This window comes from Vipera ursinii (genome assembly GCF_947247035.1).
Source record: "Vipera ursinii genome assembly, chromosome: 2".
Taxonomy (NCBI): Eukaryota; Metazoa; Chordata; class Lepidosauria; order Squamata; family Viperidae; genus Vipera; species Vipera ursinii.
Genome location: NC_139513.1, coordinates 65,594,404 through 65,619,001, shown reverse-complemented (window position 1 = coordinate 65,619,001; position 24,598 = coordinate 65,594,404). Strand labels below are relative to the sequence as shown.

At 38.6% G+C, this 24,598-nt stretch overlaps 2 protein-coding genes across 2 annotated transcripts in view; both read right to left on the bottom strand.

Moving 5' to 3' along the window:
* Positions 1–2,980: 2,980 nt before the first annotated feature.
* MUSTN1 (musculoskeletal, embryonic nuclear protein 1) lies at positions 2,981–15,721 on the bottom strand. Its single transcript, XM_083352935.1, has 3 exons — positions 15,302–15,721; positions 6,491–6,611; positions 2,981–3,386 (listed from the first exon to the last, which is right to left on the bottom strand). Exons 1-3 carry the CDS (start codon positions 15,308–15,310, stop codon positions 3,280–3,282), a joined length of 237 nt encoding a protein of 78 aa, XP_083209061.1. The 5' UTR covers positions 15,311–15,721; the 3' UTR covers positions 2,981–3,279.
* Positions 15,722–19,548: 3,827 nt separating this feature from the next.
* LOC310633384 (store-operated calcium entry regulator STIMATE-like) overlaps positions 19,549–24,598 on the bottom strand; it is a 39,687-nt gene continuing 34,637 nt past the window's right edge. The window contains exon 9 of the mRNA XM_083351091.1: positions 19,549–20,090. The gene's annotated coding sequence lies outside the window, so the exon portion shown is untranslated. The remainder of the gene's footprint in view (positions 20,091–24,598) is intronic.

Sequence of the window (24,598 nt, the reverse complement as noted above, 5' to 3'; positions counted from 1 at the left end):
TGAAAAAACAGTGAACCCTGTAGTAGCTTCTCCAAAAAAGTTCACAGAGACTGATTACAAACAATGACATGACAAAATACGAAAAACAGTGAATTGGAGTATCTTTAAGAAATACCATTCGTATGCAAGTAAGAACTGGTGGGACCACAAATAACAAAGTATTTGAAAAATGAGGAATACAGTGGACTGGAACTTTTAAATTCAAACAGACCAGCACCTGCCAAATAACACCCCTGACTCAACAATTGTTGATAAGAAAGACAGAAGAAGCCTGGATAATAACATGGCAATACCTGGGGACAGGAGAATATCTGTAGAAGAGAAAAAACTGGAAAAAAAAATCACAAAATGTAAAGAACTGCTTAGAGAAATAGAATGACTCTGGGGAAAAAAGCAAGGGTGGTACCTGTAGTGGTAGACTCCTCAGGCGCCTTGCCAAACATCTGGAGCACCACTTGAATACCATAAGATTGACAAATCACCACCAGTCAATTGCAAAAGGCTTGGAACAGCTTACATCCTGCGACAATGCCTTTATTATTATACAACAACATCTGCCAATCCCAGTCCTTGTCAAGGACTCGATAAGTGAATAAAAATGCCAAATCCAGTCTGAACATCTAGCTGACTGTGTGACAAACCATAATAATAAGTTGATCTCAGTGATACTTCACCTATAGAAATGTGCACCATTGTCCCAGAATTGGGTGATGGCTCTGACTTGGGGGAAATTAATTAAAGGTAATAATATTTTATCTTTAAGTTGGTTCCATTTCCAAACTTTCTGTCATCCTCCATAGATACCGCCGGTCAAGGAATGCCAGCGGGTTATCCCCAGGGGAAGGGCGTTCTCTGTGGGCGCGCCGGCCCTTTGGAACCAACTTCCCACAGAGCTTAGGACTGCCCCCGACCTTCGCTCATTTCGCAGAGACTTGAAAACCTGGTTTTTTGAGCTGTCTGGCCCAGACTGAGGGGTTTTAATTATTTATTAATGGGGTTTTAGTTTAAATTCAGGGACTTAATTTAATCTTAGTTTTAATCGATTTTAACTTTGTATGTTATGTATTTTTAATTTTTCCCTGTAAACCGCCCTGAGTCCTACGGGAATAGGGCGGTATACAAGTTTAAATAATAAAATAAAAAAAAATAGATAGTTATTTCAAGGCAGTAAATCCTTTTGTTAAGAGGCAAGATTGTTAGGCTCTTTCTGAACCTTCCTTCAATAGCTCTAGAAGTACCACTTTGCACTCACTCTCTTGATCCTTTGGAACAAGCATCACTATGTGTAACAAGATGGTTTTTAGCAAAGTTTGCACTGGCAAAGATGAAGAATGTCCAGTTTTGTACATACTTCAGGTGAGACCTGGCTCAAAAACAGTAACTGTATAAGAGGGACTTTAGAATCCTAGTGGACAGTCACTTAAATATGAGCCAGCACTGTGCAGCAGCAATCCAAAAAGCTAATGCAATCCTTGGTTTTATAAACAGAGGCACAGAATCAAGATCACATGAAGTATTAGCACAACTTTATAAAACCTTAGTAAGATCACACCAGTTTTGGTTACATTACAAAAAATATGTTGAGGTTTTGGAAAAAGTGCAGAGAAAAGCAACTAAGATCATCAAAAGTCTGGATACTAAAACATACAGTATGAAGTACGGTTGCAGGAACTGGGTATAGATAGTCTAGAGCACAGGTCTGCAACCCGCGGCTCCGGAGCCACATGCGGCTCTTTCAGCCGTTTCCTGCGGCTCCCAGTCCCCTGCTATGTGTAGTCCAAAAAAAAAAGTGGGACTAAAAAAGTTCAACCAATCAATTAAAATATGCAGGGTAGGTGCATATCTCGCCTTGGCTCCACTCTTCAGTCAAAACCTGTTCTGCGCATGCACGCATGTACGTGCACGCGCACACATTTTTTGCGGCTCCAAGTTTTTCCTTTTGTGAGGGAACCGGTTCTGAGTGGCTCTTTCACTGTTTCAGGTTGCTGACCCCTGGTCTAGAGAGAAAAGAAGGACTACGAGTGACATGATAGCTGTATTCCAGTATTTGAGGGACTGCCACAAAGAAGAGGAGGTCAATTTTTTTTCCAAACCACCAGAAGGCAAGATAGGATCAATGAATGGAAATTAATCAAGAAGAGAAGCAATCTGGAATTAAGGAGAAACTTCCTAACAGTGAGAACAATTAACCAGTGGAACAGCTTGCCTCCAGAAGTTGTGCATGCTTCATCACTGGAGGTTTTTAAGAAGAAACTGGACAGCCACTTGTCTGAAATGGTATAGGGCAGGGGTCAGCAACCTGAAACAGTGAAAGAGCCACTCGGAACCGGTTCCCTCAGAAAAGGAAAAACTGGGAGCCGCAAAAAATGTGTGCACATGCGCGTACATGCGCACATGTGCAAAACAGGGTTTGACTGAAGAGTGGAGCCAAGGCGAGATATGCACCTACCCTGCATATTTGAATTGATTGGTTGAACTTTTTTAGTCCCACTTTTTTTTTTTGGACTGCACATGGCAGAGGACTGGGAGCCGCAGGAGACGGCTGAAAGAGCCGCATGCGGCTCCGGAGCCGCGGGTTGCAGACCTGTGGTATAGGGTCTTCTGCTTGAGCAAGGGTTGGACTAAATAGAACACCTCCTAGGTCCCTTCCAGCTCTATTTTACTCTGAAGAATTCAATCTATGAGGCAGCAATCCAGGACTACATTAAGGAAAATCTTTCTTATTTTGGCAAGTATGCATGGGCAGAGGATATTTTTTTCCTGAAGGAATATTGTTAAAGTTAAAAGAAAGCTCTTGGGCTGTTGTTTTGTCCCAGGCCAAGATTTTAACCAGACTCCGCTTTGTTGCTCTCCCACAGAAAGACATCACTATTTCCATAGAAATCCAAAGACTTCCTACCAAATTGTGTGTGTAAATCATTATATAAGTGACATATTTATATTCCCTAGTTACACTGCAAGTGAAGAAAAGAGTATAATCAAAGGTCAAAATCATCCAGCTTTATTTTCTTTTACACAATAATTACAATTAGAACTGGGTCATTAACTTTAAAAGGAAGAATCCTGGAGCATTTTTGTGAACAAAATTGGTCATTACAATATCATCCTGCACTCCATAACTTGAATTAACTATTGGATAGCTAAAAAAAAAAAGACATCTTTCAGTTCAAGTACTTTTGTTGATTCATCACTGAAGAATTAGGTTAGAAGCCCAATAATAAGACTGATATATAAGGAAACAAGACAAGCAGTGAAGGATGCTGGGAATATTCATGGCTGTCAGCCAAAAACACTTTTTGGAGGCTCTGATTTTGGTTTGTCAAAGACGGTTTCTCCTCCGGTGCATTCTCGGCTGAAGACAGATGGCGCAGCAGAGCCAGCTTGCTCTGAAAAAAAGGCGTAGCTGATTAATGCTTCAGCAAGAATAGTTCACAGTCACAGTTATGACAAACCGAAGGATAACATAATAAGCACAGTAACACCAGAGTCTACATTATGTATGTTTCAAAGTAGGGACATGCAACCTTTTCAGATGCACCAGACTTTGAGGGGGATGTTCTGGGTTGCACTCTAATCACCAGGTGAAACTAAAATCACCAGTGGGGCAAACAGAGCAAATACTCAATACTTTAGCCATGAAAGCTGGCTGGGTGATTTTGGACCAGTCACTTTCTTTCAGCCCGCATCATCAGTCTCAGGTGTCAGGCTAGTCCAGGGGTAGGCAACCTTGGCTCTTTTATGGCTGGCTCAGGAATCCTGGGAGTTGAAGTCCAGGAGTCATAAAAGAGCCAAGGTTGCCTACCCCTGGGCTAGTCAGTCAATTCCTGTTGCAACCAAAGGATGAATTTAAAAAAAGCAGATCCTGCAATTGCAAAAAAAATGCTAAGAAGAAACAAATAAAAGACAAGGCTGTAACAGACAATTTTAACTCATATTTCATACTGTGCTACGTACAGCTGTTGATGCTTAGATATTAACTTCATTTTAGTAATGATCTGCAGTCATAAAATGGCATAAGATATGTAAATACAGGAAAGCCTAATTCACCTTCTTCTAAGAATGTATACCTCATTTACTTAATCTTACGCTGCTGATAGTCTCTTGACTATTTATGCTTTTCTTATTTTCCTGTTCTTTCCTTTTAAAGCATGCAATATTTTAAAGTGTTATCCTTCCCCTTATGAGCTGGCAGAAAAATATAGACTGACATGCTTTGCACTGGCTCTCTATGCAATCTCAGTAAGGAGGCTGGGGGAAGGGCTGCCCTTGGGGCTTTAATGCAGGACAAATTAAGGAAAATTGTGGGTAAATTCTTCTAGCTCTGTTTGCCTTCTTACCAAACATGCTAGGTATCCACTAATTGCTCCCTTAAGGGCTGAAGATCAGATGAGTGTTGATAGGTGGCTTGAACCACTGAAAAACCTTGCTCTCATTTTGTGCAAAGGCAACCAAGTTTTTTGCAGCTACTTTCATACAGTTCTGGAATAGTTCTATTTAAACCCATGTTTTAAATTCCCTTCAGGGCAGGGCGGGAGGCAGTTGGGGCAAAGATTGCGAAGTGAGAAGTGAGAAGGAAGTTTCATAGCTGAAGATGCACATGGCTTTTCCCCAGACTAGTTAGCACTGGACTTGCAACTAATCTGCAAGGGAGCTAATCTGTAAACCCCACCCTCACAGATCAGCTTCAGGGGATGAGGTGTGGCTGCCTTTAGAGACAGAAACAGCTCAACCCCAGCCCACCCTATGAACCAGGCATTCCAGTTGATTGGGGGTGGGAGTGGCAGAGGGCAGGACAGTGCAGCAAAGCAAGATTCTCCTTCTTTCAGTGAACATCCTCTCTGAACATCCATGGTTCAGCTGCTTCTGACTTGGGTTGACCAGTGCTCATTGCAGGGAATCCACCCTTTCTCTGCTAGGTCCATATGATCAGGGATCTCCTTCCTTCTGAGAGGGGAAGTGGGGACAGATGAATCTTTAGTGTATGTAGGGAGATTTGAAACAACAGATTTTCTGATTGCCAAAATCAGGATGGCCCTGGCGAACAATGCCCAAGCTCCCTGCCTACAGAGTCTAAAATAGAGCCCCTGACTGTATTATGCACTACATCATCTCCCACAGGGAGGGTCTTCTCAGGGTGTCACCGGTAAAGGATTGCCGGCGGATAACACCCAGGGGGAGGGCCTTCTCAGTGGGTGCACCTGCCCTCTGGAACCAGCTGCCCGTGGAGTTTAGGACTGCCCCCGACCTCTGTTCATTTCGCCAGGACCTGAAGACCTGGCTCTTCGAGCTCTCTGGCCCAGGCTGAGAATTTTAATTTTAATTGGGGTTTTTATTTTTTTCAGGGATTGATTTAATCCTTTTTAATTGTTTTTAACTTTTGTATTGATTTTTGTTTTAAATACCCTGTAAACCGCCCTGAGTCCTTCGGAAAAGGGCGGTATATAAATCAAATAAAATAAAATAAATAAAAGTAAATCATCAACGAGACACTGTAGATCAGGTGTATCAAACTCGCAATGTCACGTGATGTGTTGCGACGTATCGCAACTTTTTTGCCATTGCCAGCAATGGGGTGGGTGCGGTTTCGCTACGATGCATCTGGCCCATGGGCCAGCAGTGTGACACCGATGCTGTAGATTGTTCCTATGGTAACATTCATTCATTCCTGTTGTATAGCTACCCATCTCAAACCAGTAACTCTGGTTGGCAAAGAATCATAAAAACAATCTAAACAGTTAAAACACAATACAAAAGGCAATTCAATGCAAATAGCAGTCAAGAGATATTATAATCTGTTGGTGTCAATGTAACTAAGAAATTACACGCTTGGGACCCTAGGCACAGAGCCAGGTGTTCAAGGCCTTCCAAACAGCCTCCTCATCTGAGGAGGGAGGATGCTGTTGTGTCAATGTTTCCAATGTTGTTGGAACTGAAGATGGATATAGGCAAGCATTTGTCCGCAGGCTAAATTTGTGAAGCAGTCTATTTCCTTGTCTCAAAGGTGCTTTTTCAAAGCCGAACAAGTTTCATTAAAAGCTTCTTGGATGAGAAGCAAAATGTATTATTATTCTTCCTCAAGGAAAAAAAAACCAGTCCAGTTGCTTTGTTGAAAAAACACCATTAGGACAACTATGACCTGGATGACTGAGAATCTCCATAGGCAGTCTATTCCTTATTTTACTTTCCATTCCATATGCCATGGCATGACAGGCCAAGAAATTTGTTTAATATTATTAGTCAAAAGGATTGAAGATTCTCCATTATACATTAATTCAAGGCAAGACTTCAGTTCTTAATGTTCATTATTGGGACTTATGTTACTTCAGTGAACTTAATTTATGGAGGCAGTACGACACAAATAGCATTTAAAAGCAGAACTGGGACCCCGAAGTAAGCTTTTATCTTCTTGTGTCACAAGAAGACAAAAACCAGAAGCAGCTGCAATAAATCCAGCATGAAAATCATGTAGAAGCATCACACACTCCCTCACCACACTCCCTCATGACTTGATAGGTTTTGGATTTGATTTCTTGATGGCTAGACAGTTTTCCTCTGGCTCCTTTGAGATCTTCTTCTTTTACTGGAGGACGTTTCTTTTTCACAGGAGCTGGCTGAGGAGACAAGAGAAAGAACACTTTGTGGCAGGAAATGTAGTAGTCTTAGGTAGCAGTCACAAAGATATAATTGCAACATCAGGCTGTTTGGAGGTCTTCTAGTCGTCCAATAAGGCAGTATTCTTATTCTATCTCTGTCAAATGGTTCTCCAGGCTCTTCTAGAAAGCTTCCAGTAATAGAGCACCCACAACTTCAGAAAGCAACCGTTTAATTGTACTCAGGAAATTTCTCCTTAGTTCTAGAGTGGATCTCTCTTTAATGACTGCCACTACTTATCCTATCCTCAGATATTTTGGAAAATAGGTCAATCCCCTCCTCTTTGTGACAGCACCTGAAGTTCTGGAAGACAGCTGTCATGTGACCCCTAATCCTTCTCTCTGATAGGTTAGACATATCGAGTTCTCTTAACTGTTCACCGTACGGTTTCACCTCCAGAATGGAATGGAAATAAAATGGAAATCTATTTGTTGTGAATATAGTCTGAATTCTTGCGCCAAGCAGAGGCTTTAGAGAAAGAACCACATTTAACTCCAATTCTACAATTCTGAGTATGCAGAACTCAACACACTGAGCAGGAAACAGTTAGGAAAACTTCCATTAAACTATTTTGGCCAGCCAAAACCTTCATAGTCCTCTGCAGTTATTGAGAGAGAAAACAGTCAGATTCCCAACCTCTCATCAGGGGAGGGAAAAAAAAAAACCTGGACAGACCTTTTCCATAGAGGAGTCAGTGCCCTTGAACTTCTTATCCCTGGAGGTGTGCCTGCTTTTGGTTTTCTGCCAAGCCAGTAAAAGTTACATATTCTGTTTTTGAAGATTTTGGTGATGGTGGGCTACCACTTTCCTGGGTCTTGACTTTCTGTTTATGACTGTTTTTATGTTGTTTCATGTCTTGTTTTATTGTGATTTTATTACTTCTTATTATATTTGAATGGTTGTAAGCTACTCAAAGTGATTAGGTAGAAATGAAAGATTACAAAAAATTAATTGGGAGCATTGGACATTCAAGAGTCAAGAGGAAGGATAACTGGTCCATATCTGCTTAGGAAAAAAAACCTTTTGACTGAAGCTTAATTATATTTATGCACATATAGCAATGAATCTAAATTTTAAAAAGCCTCATTGATTTAATTATGATGAAAAACTGAGAGAGTTAGTGAAGGAAATGAGTGGAATGAGGGTCTGGAAGTGTGAAAAGGCCTAGAATGGACCCTGGAAAAAGGTATGGATTTTGAAAAGGAAAGAATAAAAAGAAGCGAGATTTTTAAGCAGAATTACAGCAGAAAGAAAATATATGGCTCCTGTATGAAAGAGTAATCAAAGATGAATTTCCCAGTAAAATAAATGAAAAGTGGGCATAGAAAAAGAATGTGTGGATGTGAATTCTCTAGCACTGTCAGAGTTAAACTGAACAAGTCCACCTAGCTTACTAGATGAGGAAGAAATGGCATTTCGTAAGTCATAGGGAAAAAGCCTGACTCGTATTAGCTTGAAATGGCAACTGTTTTAAACTTCCAAAGTCTTTTGTTTCAAGCAAGAAAACAGCTTCATGACAGTTTTAAGGTTTTCAGTGTATACGTCAAGTAAGTACATTTTTCCAGTGCCATTGTAACTTTGGTCACTAAATGAATGGTTGCAAGTTGCAACACTGTATGAGAGTTGGAATACATGTTAGAATGTATTTTGTGTGATTGACTTGCAAGGCCGGTGTGTTGTGCAATTAGCTCACATGGTATAATAAGATGGAGGGTTTGTTGTCACTGTGATTTGGGGGTGGGGGCAGGAAGGGAGGCTCAGACAATCTCAATGTATGCATGGTTGTACTTTGACAATAAAGGTTCATTCATTCATTGTATTGCAGTAACTACAGAATTATTCAGCCAGTAGATAGCAGTGTTTAATTTGCTTCTATGGTTATAATCTATGGTTCCTTTGTGTTCTGAGGAGGGTTTCCTGTGAACGTTGAAACGGTTAAGCGGCAAGGCCCATGGTGACTGTAGACTACACTTTATTTGATCTCTATGACTATGTAGCCATCCTCTGCTACCAAGCTGTATGGCTGTATAATAACCTTCTGCTACCATTTCTATAGAATAAAGCAGAATTTCTAACAATCGGCCTTTGATTCAAATGAAAAAGCATATACTCAAAGAAATGCCCATACAGGTAACCCTCAACTTACAACCATTCATTTAGGGATCAAAGTTACAACGGCACTGAAAAATGTGACTTATTTTCACACTTATGGTTTCACACTTATGACCACTGCAGCATCCCCATGGTCACGTGATCAAAATTCGGGCGACTGGCATGTATTTACAGAAGTTGCCCTGTCCCAGGGTCATGTGATCACCATTTGTAGCCTTCCCAGATGGTTTCTGACAAGTAAAGCTAGTGGGGAAAGTTAGATTCATTTAATAACCACATGATTCACTTAATTGCAGCGAGGCGCTTAGCAATTATGGCAAAAAGGTCATAGAATGGGGCAAAATTCACTTAACAACTATCTTACTTAGCAATGGAAATTTTGGACTCCACTGTAGTCACAGGTCAAGGACTACCTGTATTTAGGAATCTTTAAGTATCTGCGCAGAGAACATTTATTGTTGACATAGGAACTAAATGTAGAAATCCTGCTGGAGCTAATGTAATTTAATTGTAACAGACAATCAAGGCGTCTTGTTTGTTAAAATTACATATCATAGGACAATTTGGAGAATGCAGGGCAGCTTTATGCCAGGCAGTATGGAAACCAGAGTTTTGCTATTCAGAAGATCATTTGAAAATGTATGAATGGAGGAATGGAGATTTATGGTACATTTGTTGACTTAGACAAAAGATAGGATAAACAAATAGGCTTAAATGCTTTTATGTAATTGTGTAGTTGAATGTGGTAAAAGAGAAATATAACAGAAATAAACGTAGACCTTGATTTATGACCACAATTGTGCCCAAAATTTCTGTTAAGTGAAACATTTGTTAAGTGACTTTTACCCCATTTAAAGACTTTTATTGCTATAGTTGTTAAGTGAATCACTGCAGTTGATAAGTTAGTAACCTGGTTGTTAAGTGAATCTGGCTTCCCCATTGACGTTGCTTGTCAGAAGGTCGCAAAAGGGGATCACATGACCCCAGCACACAGCAAAGGTCATAAATGTGAACCAGTTGCCAAGCATCTGAATTTTGGTTACATGATCACGGGAATGCTACAAATGTTGTAACTATGACAAAAGGTCATAAGTCACATTTTTCAGCGCTATTGTAACTTTGAACAGTCACTGAACAAACTGTTGTAAGTTGAGGAGTACCTGTAAAGCATGTGCCAGGCTATAATGATTAGTGAATAGTTCAACACTGAGCCAGGAATAAGAAAAGACTATGTGAGATTTTCATGGCTATTTATTTATTTATTTATTTATTTAATGCATTTATGGATAAATATACAAGAAATGCTTGTGAGGACATCAGAAGTTATTTGAAGGCATGGACATTTTGTATTTTTTGTATGCATATGACACCATGTTCTGAAATGAGATCCTGAATATTTCTAGAAAACATTAGATGCAAATTTTAGATGCAATATGGAGTATGGATACGAATATCTAATTTATCAAAAACTAAGGTGATTGTAGGGACGCGGTGGCTCAGTGGGTTAGGACGCTGAGCTTGTCGATCTGAAGGTCGGCAGTTTGGCGGGTCGAATCCCGAGTGCCGCGTAACAGAGTGAGCGCCTGTTACTCGTCCCAGCTTCTGCCAACCTAGCAGTTCGAAAGCACGTAAAAATGCAAGTAGAAAAATAGGGACCACTACGGTGGGAAGGTAACAGCGTTCCGTGCGCCTTTGGCGTCTAGTCATGCTGGCCACATGACCACAGAGACGTCCTCGGACAAGCGCTGGCTCTTCGGCTTTGAAACGGAGATGAGCACCGGCCCCTAGAGTCGGAAACGACTAGCACGCATGTGCGGGGGAACCTTTACCTTTACCTAAGGTGATTGTATTGCACAGAAAAAAAGGAATGAATGATTACAAGTAATACATACTGTATATGGAGAAAATGTAGAGTAAGTATATGAATTTGTGTATTGAAATGCGTCTACTAAAAATGCACAGAGAAATTTTAAGATGTCCAAATGCTGTTAGAGTGATAGTAGAAAATATGTGTTCTGTTTCTATAGGAAACTAAAATGCTGTTACTCACTTTGCTACGTGTATATTTGTGTAGGTTGGGAGAAACATAATTATTGAAATGTGATACTTAAGAAAGGTGTGATATAACAAGAACAGGTAAGAGTCAAGAGTTAATGTAAGCTGAATAGAAAAGCAAATACAAAGTGTGAAAAAAGTACATTGAACTTGTTTAATCTTATGGAAAGAATGAATGAGAATTTCTTTGCAAAACAAGTACAGGAAGAAGTGAATATATCAAGAAGAGCAAATAAGTTGTAGTTGGATAGAGACTGAAAGTGAGATTCTGTAAAAAAAAAAGACGAGAAATTTAAAGAACAAAAGGCATTTTATTAAGAAGCGTATTGTTGCAGTAGAAGTAAGTATGGTTGGTAGGCAGAAAACCCTGGAGAGGTATAGATAGAAAATGGAACTGGAATATTGAAAAAAATAGTTATAATTTCTTTTTTTCTTATCTGTCGCATACTATTTCTTATACTTTGTGCTCTCTGCTTCACACTGCATATCCTAAAATGGAATTGTGTGGTGGGTAGATAGATATTGAATTTCTTTTTCACCTGCCTCCATGTTGTCATGCACATCATGGTTAATTAAGTTTAAGTAAGTAACCATCATTCCCATATAAAAAAATCAGTCAGATAAACTGCTGCAGATTTATATTCAACAGAATGAAGACCATCTGTTTCAGCTGAACAACTTGCCAAGGAAATCTAAAATATTAAATAGAGACAGTATAACCCATCTGCCTCTTTGCATTTTAAATAACGTAAGCTGTGAAAGTTACCCTCAGTTTGCAGACTGTTGGTTTTACCGTCTCCATCTTAACATAGTGCTTTCTTTTAGGATCAACATGTTTTATGGGAAGTAATAAAAATGAAGATAATTAGCACATTCCTTGGTATATGTAGAGAGGTTTTTGGACATACATCCAGTATAAGAAAGATAATCAAGTTATTGATTATCTTTGTTTTAAAATGGAGAGAGAACTTAGAGTCCTAGTGGATAATCATTTAAACATGATCCAGCAGTGTGCTGCAGCTGCCAAAAAAGCCAACACAATCCAAGGCTGCATTAACAGAGGGATAGAATCAAGATCAATCACATGAAATGTTATTTGTTGTTGTTAGTTGCAAAGTCATGTCTGACCCATCACAACCCCATGGACAATGTTTCTGCAGGCCTTCCTGTCCTCTACCATCTTCTGGAGTCCATTTAAGCTCACACCTACTGCTTCAGCCACCTTATTCTCTGTCATCCCATTCTTCTCTTGCCCTCAATCTTTCGAAATCTTATTACCACTTTATAAAGTTTTGGTAAGATCACACTTGAAATATTGCATCTAGTTTTGGACACTATGATAAAAAAAGATGTTGGGAGTTTAGAAAGAGTGCAGCAAAGAACAACAAAGATGATTAGGGGACTGGAGGCTAAACATATGAAGGATGGTTACAAGAATTGGGTGTGTCTAATGAAAAGAAGATCTAGAGGTGACATAACAGCAGCATTCCAATATCTAAGGGGCTGCCACAAAGAAGCAGAGATCAATTTATTCTCCAAACCACCTGAAGGCAGGACAAGAAGCAATGAATGGAAACTAATCAAGGAGAGAACCAACCTAGAACTGAGGAGAAATTTCCTGACAGAACAATTAACCAGTGGAACAGGTTGCTTACAAAAGTTGTGGGTGCTCCAGCACTGGAGGTTTTAAAGAAGAGATTGAACAACCATTTTTGTCTCAATGGGGTTTCCTGGACTAGAAGACCCCCCCAAAGTCCCTTCCAATCTGTTTCTGCTGAAATGAGAGAAACTCATAGCGAAAAAAATTAGAATCCTCTTGGGAGTAGAGCAGAGAACCATGAACCAGACATGAACATAGGAGAACTTCTCTCTTCATTGTTTTACATTCTTTAATTTGGCTACATATATGTGAAACAATGAAGAAAGAAAGAAAAATCCTTTGCCTCATGGACATTATAAGCTACACTATATGTTACATATAATAATCACATAGTTGTCCACTAATACCAATAAATAACTGGAATGAGAATGTCCCAATCTCATACCCTCTAAAAATGTTGGACTTCAATTCTTGTAATCTTAAGAACTACATCCATTAGTCATGCTGTTTGGACATTATGGGGACCTCAAGACACCAGGTTGGAAAAAATGATGTCCTGGAATAATGGATGATATGTTTTGTTCACTGGCCAACATTTAGTACAACAGAAAATGTGTGTTCTACTGTGTCCCTGCAGAAATCTTCCAGTTTTCATTTTGGTTAATAAAGTGAAAGAAAAATAACCACAGAAATTTCAGTCCTACAGTTTTGATTTGATATGGTCTCCTCTTCATTCCCACTTATTTCCATGTCCATACTGGGTATTTTGTATTTATCCAGCATAATTCTTGTATAGCAATGACTGAAAATAAGTATAGATGGGTACAGACATACATCTCCTGTTCAAAATATATTTAATAAACAATGCAAAATTTTGGAAGAATTTTAGGACAGCTACAAACTGATAGCAATGTGTTTTTCTGGATTTTTTAAAGAAATGTTTTATTGATTTTTTACAATAACAATCCTTAGTGCCTAGTGTATAGTGTGTTGTCTTTGTTCATAAATTTTGAAAAAAACCCAATCAATAGTAGTTAACAGTCAATAATAATAAATTTTTGTACTTCCATAATTAGTATATTAATTAATAGTATATTTCTTTGATCTTCCCTTCTCCCAATAGTATTCTCCTTCTTCAACCTTAAACAAATATAATTCTTAATATTTTCAATACATAAATTATTAAATATACACGTTTGTTCATGTTTGTACAAATAATAACTGTTATGTATGCAGGCACCTGCATAGCAACAGCCACCAGGGGGTGTTGGCCTGAACGGTTTTGGCGGGAAACCCAGTTTCGGCGGGAAACCTAGGGCCAACCCCATTGGCTGTCTGCTTACCTGGCTAGGTATTTAAGGAGGCCGGGTAACCCTCATTCCTCAGTACGCTACCCCCCTTCCAATAAAGAGCTGAACACGTACTCCGGCTGGCGTCTCTTCCTTGCGTCAGACCCACTACACAATAATAACAACGTCCATGTTTTTCTGGCTTTTTGAAACATGCATCAAAATAGTGTCCTTCAGCAGAACAAATCGCTTCCCATAATAAAATTTCCAAGGAGAAACAACATCCAAGATCAGCAGTGAGACTATTCCCAGAATTATGGAAATAACATGCAATAATTGGCAAATTTTGCCAAAATCCTCTTCTCTCCTTGCACACCCAATAACAAACTATCCTACAACTTATCTGAGACAGACTGATGAAAAATATACACTCTCCAGTGATCCTTTCAGCTCTGATTTAGGGTTTTGTTGTTCAGTCGCTAGTTATGTCCAACTTTTCTTAATTCCAATGGCCACTGCGCACCAGGCCCTCTCTTTTTCCACTGTCTCCCGGAGTTTGTCCAAATTCACGTTCATTACATAAATTACACTAGATCTAACCATCTTATCCTCTGCAGTCCCCTTCTCCTTTTGCCTTCAGTCTTGTACTACATCAGGGTCTTTTCCAACAAGTCTTCTCATTTGGTGGCCAAAGTGCTTGAGCTTCAGCTTCAGCATTTCTCCTTCTAAGGAACAGTCAGGGTTGATTTGACTGATCTGATCTCCTTGCAGTACAAGGGAATCTCAAGAGTCTTCTGAAGCACCACAATTTGAAAACATTAATCGAAAGATTTAGGACTACACTTCTTTATATAGCCTCTCCAAGGAGTTTCTAAATAGTTGCGACGCATTCCTGCTCCCAGATTTCCTTCCGTCCTTTTGTTTGGATTAAGTAGTTCCCTGCTTTTGTACATGAATGTTCCCTAAGTACATGTGAATTATCTTTACATTTTCATCGTTTTCCAACACAATGGAAAAAACTTCAGATTTGCAGATATCTAATCAAATAATTAATCTCAACATTGTAAGATGTTTATTGCCAAAATAAACTTAATTCTGTTAGAAATTAATAGAGCCTTCTTTCTCTTTAACCAGCCCTAAGAATTTTGATCTCGCATTCAGCAAACAAGACCCTCAAGCAAAAGGAAGAAATATATTTTAGCAATATTTGTTGCATATTGTAAATAAAGCAGAATTCTGCACACAATTGTAAATGAAAGCATTTTATTGAGTAATATGACCGAAGTGTTTTAAAACACTGGTCTATAGTTTTACACGTATTCTATGAGAAAGAGAAAAAGAGAAAGCTAAGCCATACTTTGGTTACTGCTCTAATTTAAAATAATTGCAAGCTAAATTTTCACAAAGACATATTTATTATTGCACTAAAGATGCCAGTAAGACTGTGCAAGCAAAAAAAAATCAGTGAGATGGAAAATAAATCATGAGTTTTTCATTTCTTACTAATGACTAAATCCACCAGAGTTGCAGTTTCTCTTAGCAATTGTTATGATCATTCTTGTAAATTAAGCAGTAGAAAAAAAAACAATCATACCTGGGACATTGTTGTGACACTTGTAAAAATACTGAGTCTGTAGTTCCTTGGATCAATATCCAAACTCTGCAGTAACCTACTTCCTTTAGCTTATATAGGCTCTTCTATGAAGTCATTCTACATGGTCATCTTCCCAGTCTAGCTTCTGGAGTGTTTAAGGTTGACAACATGTTACTGTCGAGAGGTTTATTCTTAGCCGTGACTGAAGTTTGTAGCATTTAATAAACTGTACCAGTGGAGTGAGAGGAACATTACAAGTGACAAGAAAAGACAGCTGCGCTAGCAGAACTATGCAGAAGCCTTGTCTTTTCTTTAGGAACAAGTGTGTCTTCAAAGGAAGCCCTGGGGCCATTTATTTATAGCTATAAAGGGCAATGCTTTTATATTGCAGATGCTCCATGAATGTAGAAGAATAAAATACCTACCAAAACTTGCTGATCCTCAACTGGAGCAGGAAATATCTGTCATGATATTAATCCTGGGATGAACGCTTTCTACAGGTGAATCAGTGAGGAAGTACTAAGCTACCAGAAATAAATCACATTTTGACTTAGTGAGATGACCCTAGCCATCAACTTATTTTATTTAGGTTGGATTCCTATAATATTTCAACTTGTGTAAGTACTTCAAAAACTATAGCTAGTTTGAAAATAACTTCCAGGGTACAAACAAGAGCTAAATGTCAGCTGACATTTGCACTGATTTCTAAGCAGCTTTAATCTAATGTGCTTATATCCCTTTAAGCAGTGGTGGGATTCAAATATATGAACAACCGGTTGTCTGTGTGGATGCTGCTTCTAGACGTCCATTCTGGGCCTGGGCAATAAAAAATTAACTACCAGTTCTGTCAAAGTGGTGCGAAGTGGCTGAATCCCACCACTGCCTTTAAGTCCCTATATGGCATAGGAACTGGTAATGCAAGATAAACATTTGAAGTTCACAGAGCTACGAGCAATTTTGCAAGCAACTAGAATGAACTGCTTTACATTTTCAAGCAGACTATTCAATCACTAGTTTTTTGCCCAATATAAAAAGCAAAACAATGAAGCCACTGTAGATACTGTATAATCTCCATATTTTTAAAGTGAAAACAACTTTTTCCCCATTATTTTAAAGTGGTTGTTAATCTGTGTGGCATCAATTTAAATTGTCAGTTGCTAGAGAGTATAGGTAGTCCATGACTTATGACCACAATTGAGCCCAAAATTTCTGTTGCTAAGTGAGTTATTCCAAAGAAGATTGTCCAGTGCCTGCAGAAAAACCTGAAATCAACATCACATAACAAACACTGAATATTCTCTCTTGCTCTGTTTCAAGCAATCCAACATGGCTGATTGAAATTTGTCTTATCGACTGGTCTAAATTAAGAACTTGGGGACTGTTCTTTTTAAGAAAAATCCTTCCAGCCCTTCCTTATGCAACACTTTTTCTAATTAAGTTTCATTTTATGTGCCCAGATATCTAGGTTCTGCTTCGTTAGTTTTAAAGCTGATGTATTTTAAGCTATTCCTTTTATTGCTTATATCATGAAGATTAATTACTCCCACGGCAACCCCCCGTTTTCAAAGATGGACTATAAATGAGTAAATAATATTAGGACAAAAATAGTTCAGAGGGAGACAAGGGTCTTCTTTTTCTTCTATGTTTTGTAAGCTCCCTCCTCCATACATTCTTTTTCTACACAAACTCACATTTCTGTATTCAGCCACCACTTCTGTCCAAGTGAAAGTGTTAAATCCTGGTTATAAATAAAATACACAAGAGAATGCTTAGGGAATGCTGCTCCCAAGTATCGCCACAGTGGTATTAATCTCCATGAGTTCCCAGTTATGTATCCCCTATTTTGGTATTAAAGGGAATGGGAAGAATGCAGAAAACAATCTTTAAAGGAGGTATTTTTAACTTAGGCCAGAGGTCTCCAAACTTGGCAACTTTAATACTTAAATTCCCATGGCTGGTTGAGGAATTCTGGGAATTGAAGTCCACAAGTTTTAAAAGAGATTTAGACCATTGGGCAAACTTAGAATTTTGACTATAGAATAGAATAACAGAGTTGGAAGGGACCTTGGAGGTCTTCTAGTCCAACCCCCTGCTCAGGCAGGAAACCCTATACCATTTCAGACAAACGGTTGTCCAATTTCTTCTTAAAAACTTCCAGTGTTGGAGCATTCACAACTTATGGAGGTAGGTTCTTCCACTGGTTAATTGTTCTGTCAGGAAATTTCTTCTTAGTTCTACTTGCTTCTCTCCTTGATTAGTTTCCACCCATTGCTTCTTGTCGTGCCTTCAGGTGGTTTGAGAATAAATTTATCTCCTATTCTTTGTGGCAGCCCCTGAGATATTGGAACACTGCTATCATGTCACCCCTAGTCCTTCTTTTCATTAAACTAGACATACCCAATTCTTTCAAAAACTGATTTTGTGGGGTAATAAATGGCATTTGCAACATATAGGAATGACATTAAAATGATGACATGCACACAAGATCAACATGAAAATGCCATAATTACACGTTGTAGGAGATGACTAGGCTGAGCCTGAGGGACGGGTCAAACAAGTCATCAGTCACGAGTCCCTTTGTGCCCACCAGAGGTCTAAATCCAGCCCAACGTGAATTCCTTTAACTCTTATCTACCGCTAATTTGCTTGGACTATTAGTAGTTCAGAATCTTGTATATAGATTAAACTTGCAATAAATCTTTATACCCATTTCAACTGCCTGGATCTTCTTATTTTTCTGGCACGTGACACTTGCATCCCAATGTCTGACAGAAGTATTTAAATTGGGGTGCACTGTCATTTGACTCCCTCGCCAGAGACATGAGGAACAGGGTGGGGGAATGTCTCTATTAAACAGCTGGCTGTCACGAAGAGTATAAACACTCTTAGGCTGTTTTACAGAAAGCAAACTGTTGATACCTCTGCTACTCCCACAAGTCCATAAGTAGCCTTTCAAATTATTTTTGGCCCTCATCTAAGTAACAACTCAGATACAGCCATCAATAATTTATTTTTTAATACTACTGGAAACATTAAAGTGATGCAAAGATTGGCACTTTCTTTGTAACGTGCCAGCTTTTCATTTCCTTTGAATTATTCATTTATTTTTTCAAATTTATTAGTTACCCAACCCCAAAAGAACAAGAAGATGAAGTATAGCAGATGGTACAGGAGGGAACTGTAGACAGCACATTGGTGACCTCAGATTTAAACTTCCTCTTATTCACAGAACAGACTTGTTGAGCAATGCATGGATTCCTTGTAAGAAACAGGTATCCCTAATCATATAGCACAGGAGTTCTCAAACTATCGGGAAAAATATGAAGAAATGTCAAGAGGGGACACAAAGATATGAACTTCTTAGGATAAAAAACCCAATAATTTTCAAATGAAGCTCAAACAAAATGGTAAATTTGACAGTGTTAGTGGGCTAATGGAAGGAATGGGGAAGTCCTGGGAAGATAAGGGAGATGCTCGCCTCCCACTTGGAAGGCTGAGAGTTCATTCCTAGGTAACGGATGTTTTTTTTCCTAGGGCACAATGAAAAAATATCTGCTGTGAACTCTGCACGGCGTCAGGAAGGGCATCCGGCCAATAAATGCTCAGCTCCATCCAATCTCCCCAACTCTATCCTGAATTAAGGCATTACAGGATTGTAAAAACTGAGTTATATGATAAGCATACTAATTTGTTAATAGTTCTCAAAAGAAGAAAAAACATATTTGATTGCAAATGGAACATATGTGGTTACAAAAAAAAAGCAGATGCACTTTAAGTCTGCATCAATAAAACCATATTTTTCAAATGAAAGAAAGTGATCATTCTACTATATTCTACTTTCTTCAAATTCCACCTTGAATGTCCATTTCTGGGCAGCACACTTTAAGAAGAAGAAAATAAAATGAGACTGGAATAGGTGGAGACATTTACTTTTGTGAAGAGAGTGGAGGTAAGAAATATAACACTCTTCAACCACTTGAAATTAAATCATACAGAAGAAAGTGAAGACTTGTTATCATTCTAAGATGCAGGATACAGAACAAGGGATTTAAGCCAACTGGAAGGCAGTTCCACCTGAATATGAAACGAGTCTTCTAAAATCATAATCAAAATACAGTACATAACAAAGATGGGGAGGGAAAGAACAAAATATAAGGGGAGAGATGGGATCTATTATTGGTCCATCAGCGATCTCCAGCATGATAATGGGTCCCCCTTCATTGGAGTTGGTGGCTTGATCAGTCTGGCATGTTCTAAATTGATCCTGTGGTTAAGGAAGGGGTTGAGCTCGCGTGGTCCCCTCCAACAACAGGTTTCTATGATTTTTATCTCTACTACCAGTTAAAACTATCCCAAATTACATGTAGCTCATGTGTTAAAGGCAAATAATGACAGATTTGTATCAAATCAGATTTTATTGTAAACCATTATTTAGGTACAACACATATGCTTTCCATTTTCATAAAATACCAACAGTAAAATTATGATCTGATGGGCCTTATGGTTTCCTTTTTAATGCTGTAGGACTAACATTCATTTTTGTTTTGAGTCCCAAAACTACATTGTGTAATTAATTAGCAAAGGCTGGATCCAGTCCTTATTCTTACTCCGCCTGCCTTGTGCTTTCTAAAAAGTTGTTTCATGGGACAACAAAGGAGACAGCCTTGGAGAAAAGTAGAACTGGTAAAATCACTGTTCTGACCCCTTCTTCCAGTGGGGAACATCTCTTGGCTTCCAAGTTTCATTTTCCCAAGTTTTCCCATTTATGGACACATCAATTTGGATTGCCCTTTTGAGTAAAAAAAAAAGAAAGAAAGAAAAAGAAAAAGAAACGATTCAAGATGTTTATATATCTAAAACCATAATTTCCCCATCATTTACTGAACATCAACAGTTCTGATGCATTTAAAGTCTCCTATGATCCAACGTGGCTGAATCTGTGTGCTCGCCATTATCGCCCTTTTCATATGGACGCTAAAACCTGCAATCTGCTATGCACAAAAAGCACAAAGACCCAACTTGTGAAGAAGAAAATGTAAGGCTGCACAATCTGGCCCTGCCCCCTTCTTTTCCAGCAAGACTTAATAGGAAACCTAAGTAAGCACCTGCTTGTGAAGGAATGGCTCTGGGACATTTTGCATTGTTTTAGTTTGGTTCACAATTCAACGAGTTTGAGGTCTTTTCCCTGAAGAGAAACTTAGCGCACGTTTCACCAGCAACATTTGTACAGAACGTTTTACTTTTTACTTAAGGGTACTTGGGGAGACATTAAAACACTGAAGTCAAAAAAATGAAGGTTGCATTAATGACCGCAGAATTTCTAAAACAATTCTGTAAGATATCGAAAGTCTTGATTTTATGAGGGGTGTTAATCTTGATCATTTCATTTCTGTTTCTTAGCCATTTGAAAATGGGAAGGCTTACATTTTTCTCCAGCAAATCCAACATTCTATTACAATTTTCTAAGTGTAGAAAGACCTGAATCTCAGACTTGTTAGAAAAAGATTGGCATTATTTTACAAAAAAGCATTGACAGAATCAAACTTAAGAAGAATATTATTTCTTCTTTTGAGCTTCAGATCAGGCTGCTGGGCAATGCCATTCAACACAAAACAGTAAATGTGAACTCTGTTTAACAGTGGACTGTTTAAACACATTTAAGGCTTTGGGTTTGGTGTTTTAGAACCCCCCCCCTCCCTTGGCAGCGACACACCTATTCCAACTGTACAAAATAGAAGTCACCGAATAAAATGAACAATGTTTTTGCATTTCGACACACACTATTAACATTCATAAGGCAAACAGAAAATAACAGGTGTTTGGCATTGTTTCATTATCTTTTTTAAAAAATCCATTTTTCTGGGTTTTCATTCTGTCATACAATTAGAGGACTATGCTACTATCTACTTAACGGATTGGTACAACAAAACCTGCTTTAGAATATCATGGCTGATAAACAGTGATTCATAGTATTAGAATTATATAGTAAAAACATAAAACCAGTATGGTAGGAAGCAATATTAACCAAGGGCACTGCCCTATTGCTTTATAGGAGCTTCTTTTAGTGTTATACTCAAATAAATATTGGGATTTCTTTTCATCTAAACACAAAAAGGAATGTACTGGAAATATACTATAGAATAAGACAACACTTTCTTCCTCACCTTAAAATTACCACCAGTCAAAAACAGGAGAAAACCCCACTCAAAACAGCAGAATCCACTTTTGCCTCCTAATCCCAATGACCTGTCTGAAAACTAGGATCCTCTTTAGCTTATTCTCTCCCAAACAAAGTATTCATAGAAAATTATAGAAAATGCTTTGGAAAAGATCTGAGTGCCTATCAATGAATATGCTTAAGGCTCAAAATATAGTCTGTCTGTCTCTCTCTCTGTATTATATGTTTGTTTTTTCTCCTTATATCTTTTGCTGTTTAACTGAAATGAGCATGGAGGCTGGCCCCTGAAGGCTCTTGAGGCACTTCTGTAACTTGGTTATCTGTCCCCAGGCAGGCCTGCCCACCCCACTACCTAGATAGGATTAGCCATCTTGCTCCTCAATTGGAGCAATATGGATTTGTAGAGTTCAGGAAGCAACTTAGGAGGGCGAGGGAAGAGGGGAGATAGAAAACCTCTTCGATATGCAGTAGGGAGCAGTATGTCCCCCCCCACAAACCTTAGGAAGGTCCTTCAACATTTAGCTGTTCCCAGACCTTGATTAAGCATCGACCAGGCTAAATGAGGTATGATGGGGAAGAAATTTATGTTTTCTTTCCTTGAGTGTTGTCTTTCTCTCACCTCACAAATCTTTTTAGTATATTTTTTTAAAAAATGGGAAAGCTGCCCAGATTCATTCAAGAGTTGGGCCGCCTAGAAATTTAATACATTTGAAAAGAAGAGGCAGGGAGAAAAGATGGAAGCATATAAAACCTATTGACCAGTCAGTTCTCAAGTTTCCTCTTTCCTCTATGTATTAAAAATGCACAGTGATTAATATGTTATGTATATATGTACATGTGTGTGTGTGTGTGTGTGTGTATGTATACATATATATCATATGTATATCTGTGTTATGTATGTGTATAAAAAGGTAAAGGTTCCCCCGCACATGCATGCTAGTTGTTTCCGACTCTAGGGGTCAGTGCTCATCTCCGTTTCAAAGCCGAAGAACCAGCGCTTGTCCGAGGACGTCTCCGTGGTCATGTGGCCGGCATGACTAGATGCCAAAGGCACACGGAACGCTGTTACCTTCCCACCGTAGTGGTCCCTGTTTTTCTACTTGCATTTTTACGTGCTTTCGAACTGCTAGGTTGGCAGAAGCTGGGACGAGTAACAGGCGCTCACTCTGTTACGTGGCACTCGGGATTCGACCCACCAAACTGCCGACCTTCTGATCGACGAGCTCAGCGTCCTAACCCACTGAGCTACCGCGTCCCTATGTATGTGTATAGGTAGATATATACTTTCTTTTGAGAGCAGGCAACAGAATTTTATTTTTAATATGGATCAGTGTGCTCACAGTAAAAAAGTGACAATAAAGGTTATCTTATCTCTTATCTTCATCAGAATGGCTACAAATAGCGTCTCCAAGTACATGCTAGTGCCAGGGCATAATAAATATAATTTAATCCAGACTAACCACAGAAGCATGCACAGTATAGTTTTGTTTAGATTGTTATACCAGAAGCAGTTTCTTTCTTCTTGGAAGGGTCCTGTTATAACAGTTATTGAGGGGAAATATTTCTGGAATTCAGGGGTGCAAGTGGAGGAAATGTTGATTTGTCTTTGGAGGGAATAGGATTAGGGAAGAAGATACTTCAGTTTTTCAATGAAAGTCTGCATGCCTACAATGTGAACATCAGATATGTAAGGGTTTGGCAGGCGGTATTTATGTCGATCATTCAGAAAAAAAAATCCTGCAATTTTATTTCAATTGGTAATTGAAGAAGAATTTAGAAAATTATTCCAAAAAGCAATTTCAGAGAGATTCTAAGAGATGTGGTGTAGTGTTCTTGCATTATTTTTGATGTGGTGGCCAAGTATCTGAACATCTCATCTTGAACTATATAACAATCTCCTAACAATTTTCAGCGTCACTTTTGTTTTTTTCAGATTGGGAAGGGTAAGTAGGCAGGGAAGCTTATGAATGATAGAAAAATGTGTCACAGAAAACAGCAGCAGTTGCTTTTCCCACCTCCAACAAAAACACCATTGAGAGAAGTAATTCTCAAATACCCTGACAATATGACAGAAAAAAATATTTAAGAAATTGTAAGGCAGGTTTTGGCACAGCACTAGTCTGATTTTTCTTTTAAAAAATAATAATTATACAGTAAATAAGAAAGAAGTTTTGACAACTTTTTAAAGCCCTTGGTCCAGGCTTTTGTGTATTTGGGACAGAAAATAAATATGTGGAAGGATAAAACTGACATAGCAGAAAGTAGTCAGTACAAAAATTAGAAGGAAATCTCTGGGACCATTCTTAACAAGACAGAAATTACAAATATTTCAGGACCCTAGATCTACAATTTGTGTTCATTGTGCTTAACACTGCTTCTCTCAATCCCAGCGATACAGCGAATTTCCAAAAATAGTTTTAAGTATGAGCTTCTAAAATGTAGCATACATACTCATCTGCTGTTAAAGGCTTATAGTAGTTTAAATACTTCTACTGCCAAGACAGGTAACGATCTATATGTCAATCTGCTACTTGTTGACCATTTTACAACAGAGCAGAGCACACCAGAGGAAAAGCCATTAACCTGCATTTAAAAACTAAGGAAACATGTCAAGATGACCACTCTTAAGTTATCCTTCTCTCTGTACATAGGCAGCACCACTCTATCCCTAAGCTTTTTCTGGAATAGGTACTCAGTGGAAAAAGTAATAGATTGGAGAAATCATCAGAGAACCAAATACACTAATACATCAATGCCCCATTGTCTCATAAAAGATTATTAATCTTTTCACGTCAATATTAAGAAATTACACTGTTGTCCACTACTGAATATTTTTAGCACCATCACAAGAGACGAGGATGAGGCCAAAACCAAAATTAGCTGGCTCTACTTACCACTGGCTACTGTTTCGTCTGTCCTACCAAACCAACAGGCACTGCAAGTAGTAATGAATCCCTATTTCATCAACAGAGACACTTCCCAGTAACCCTAGGGTAGCCATAATGACATTAACATTAATCACCATGTTCATTATGCTACGCATTGATTCTGGCCTATTCATCTGAAATGAGACTTAACAAAAAAGAAAAAGAAAAATGGAGAATAAGCCATAGAAATTC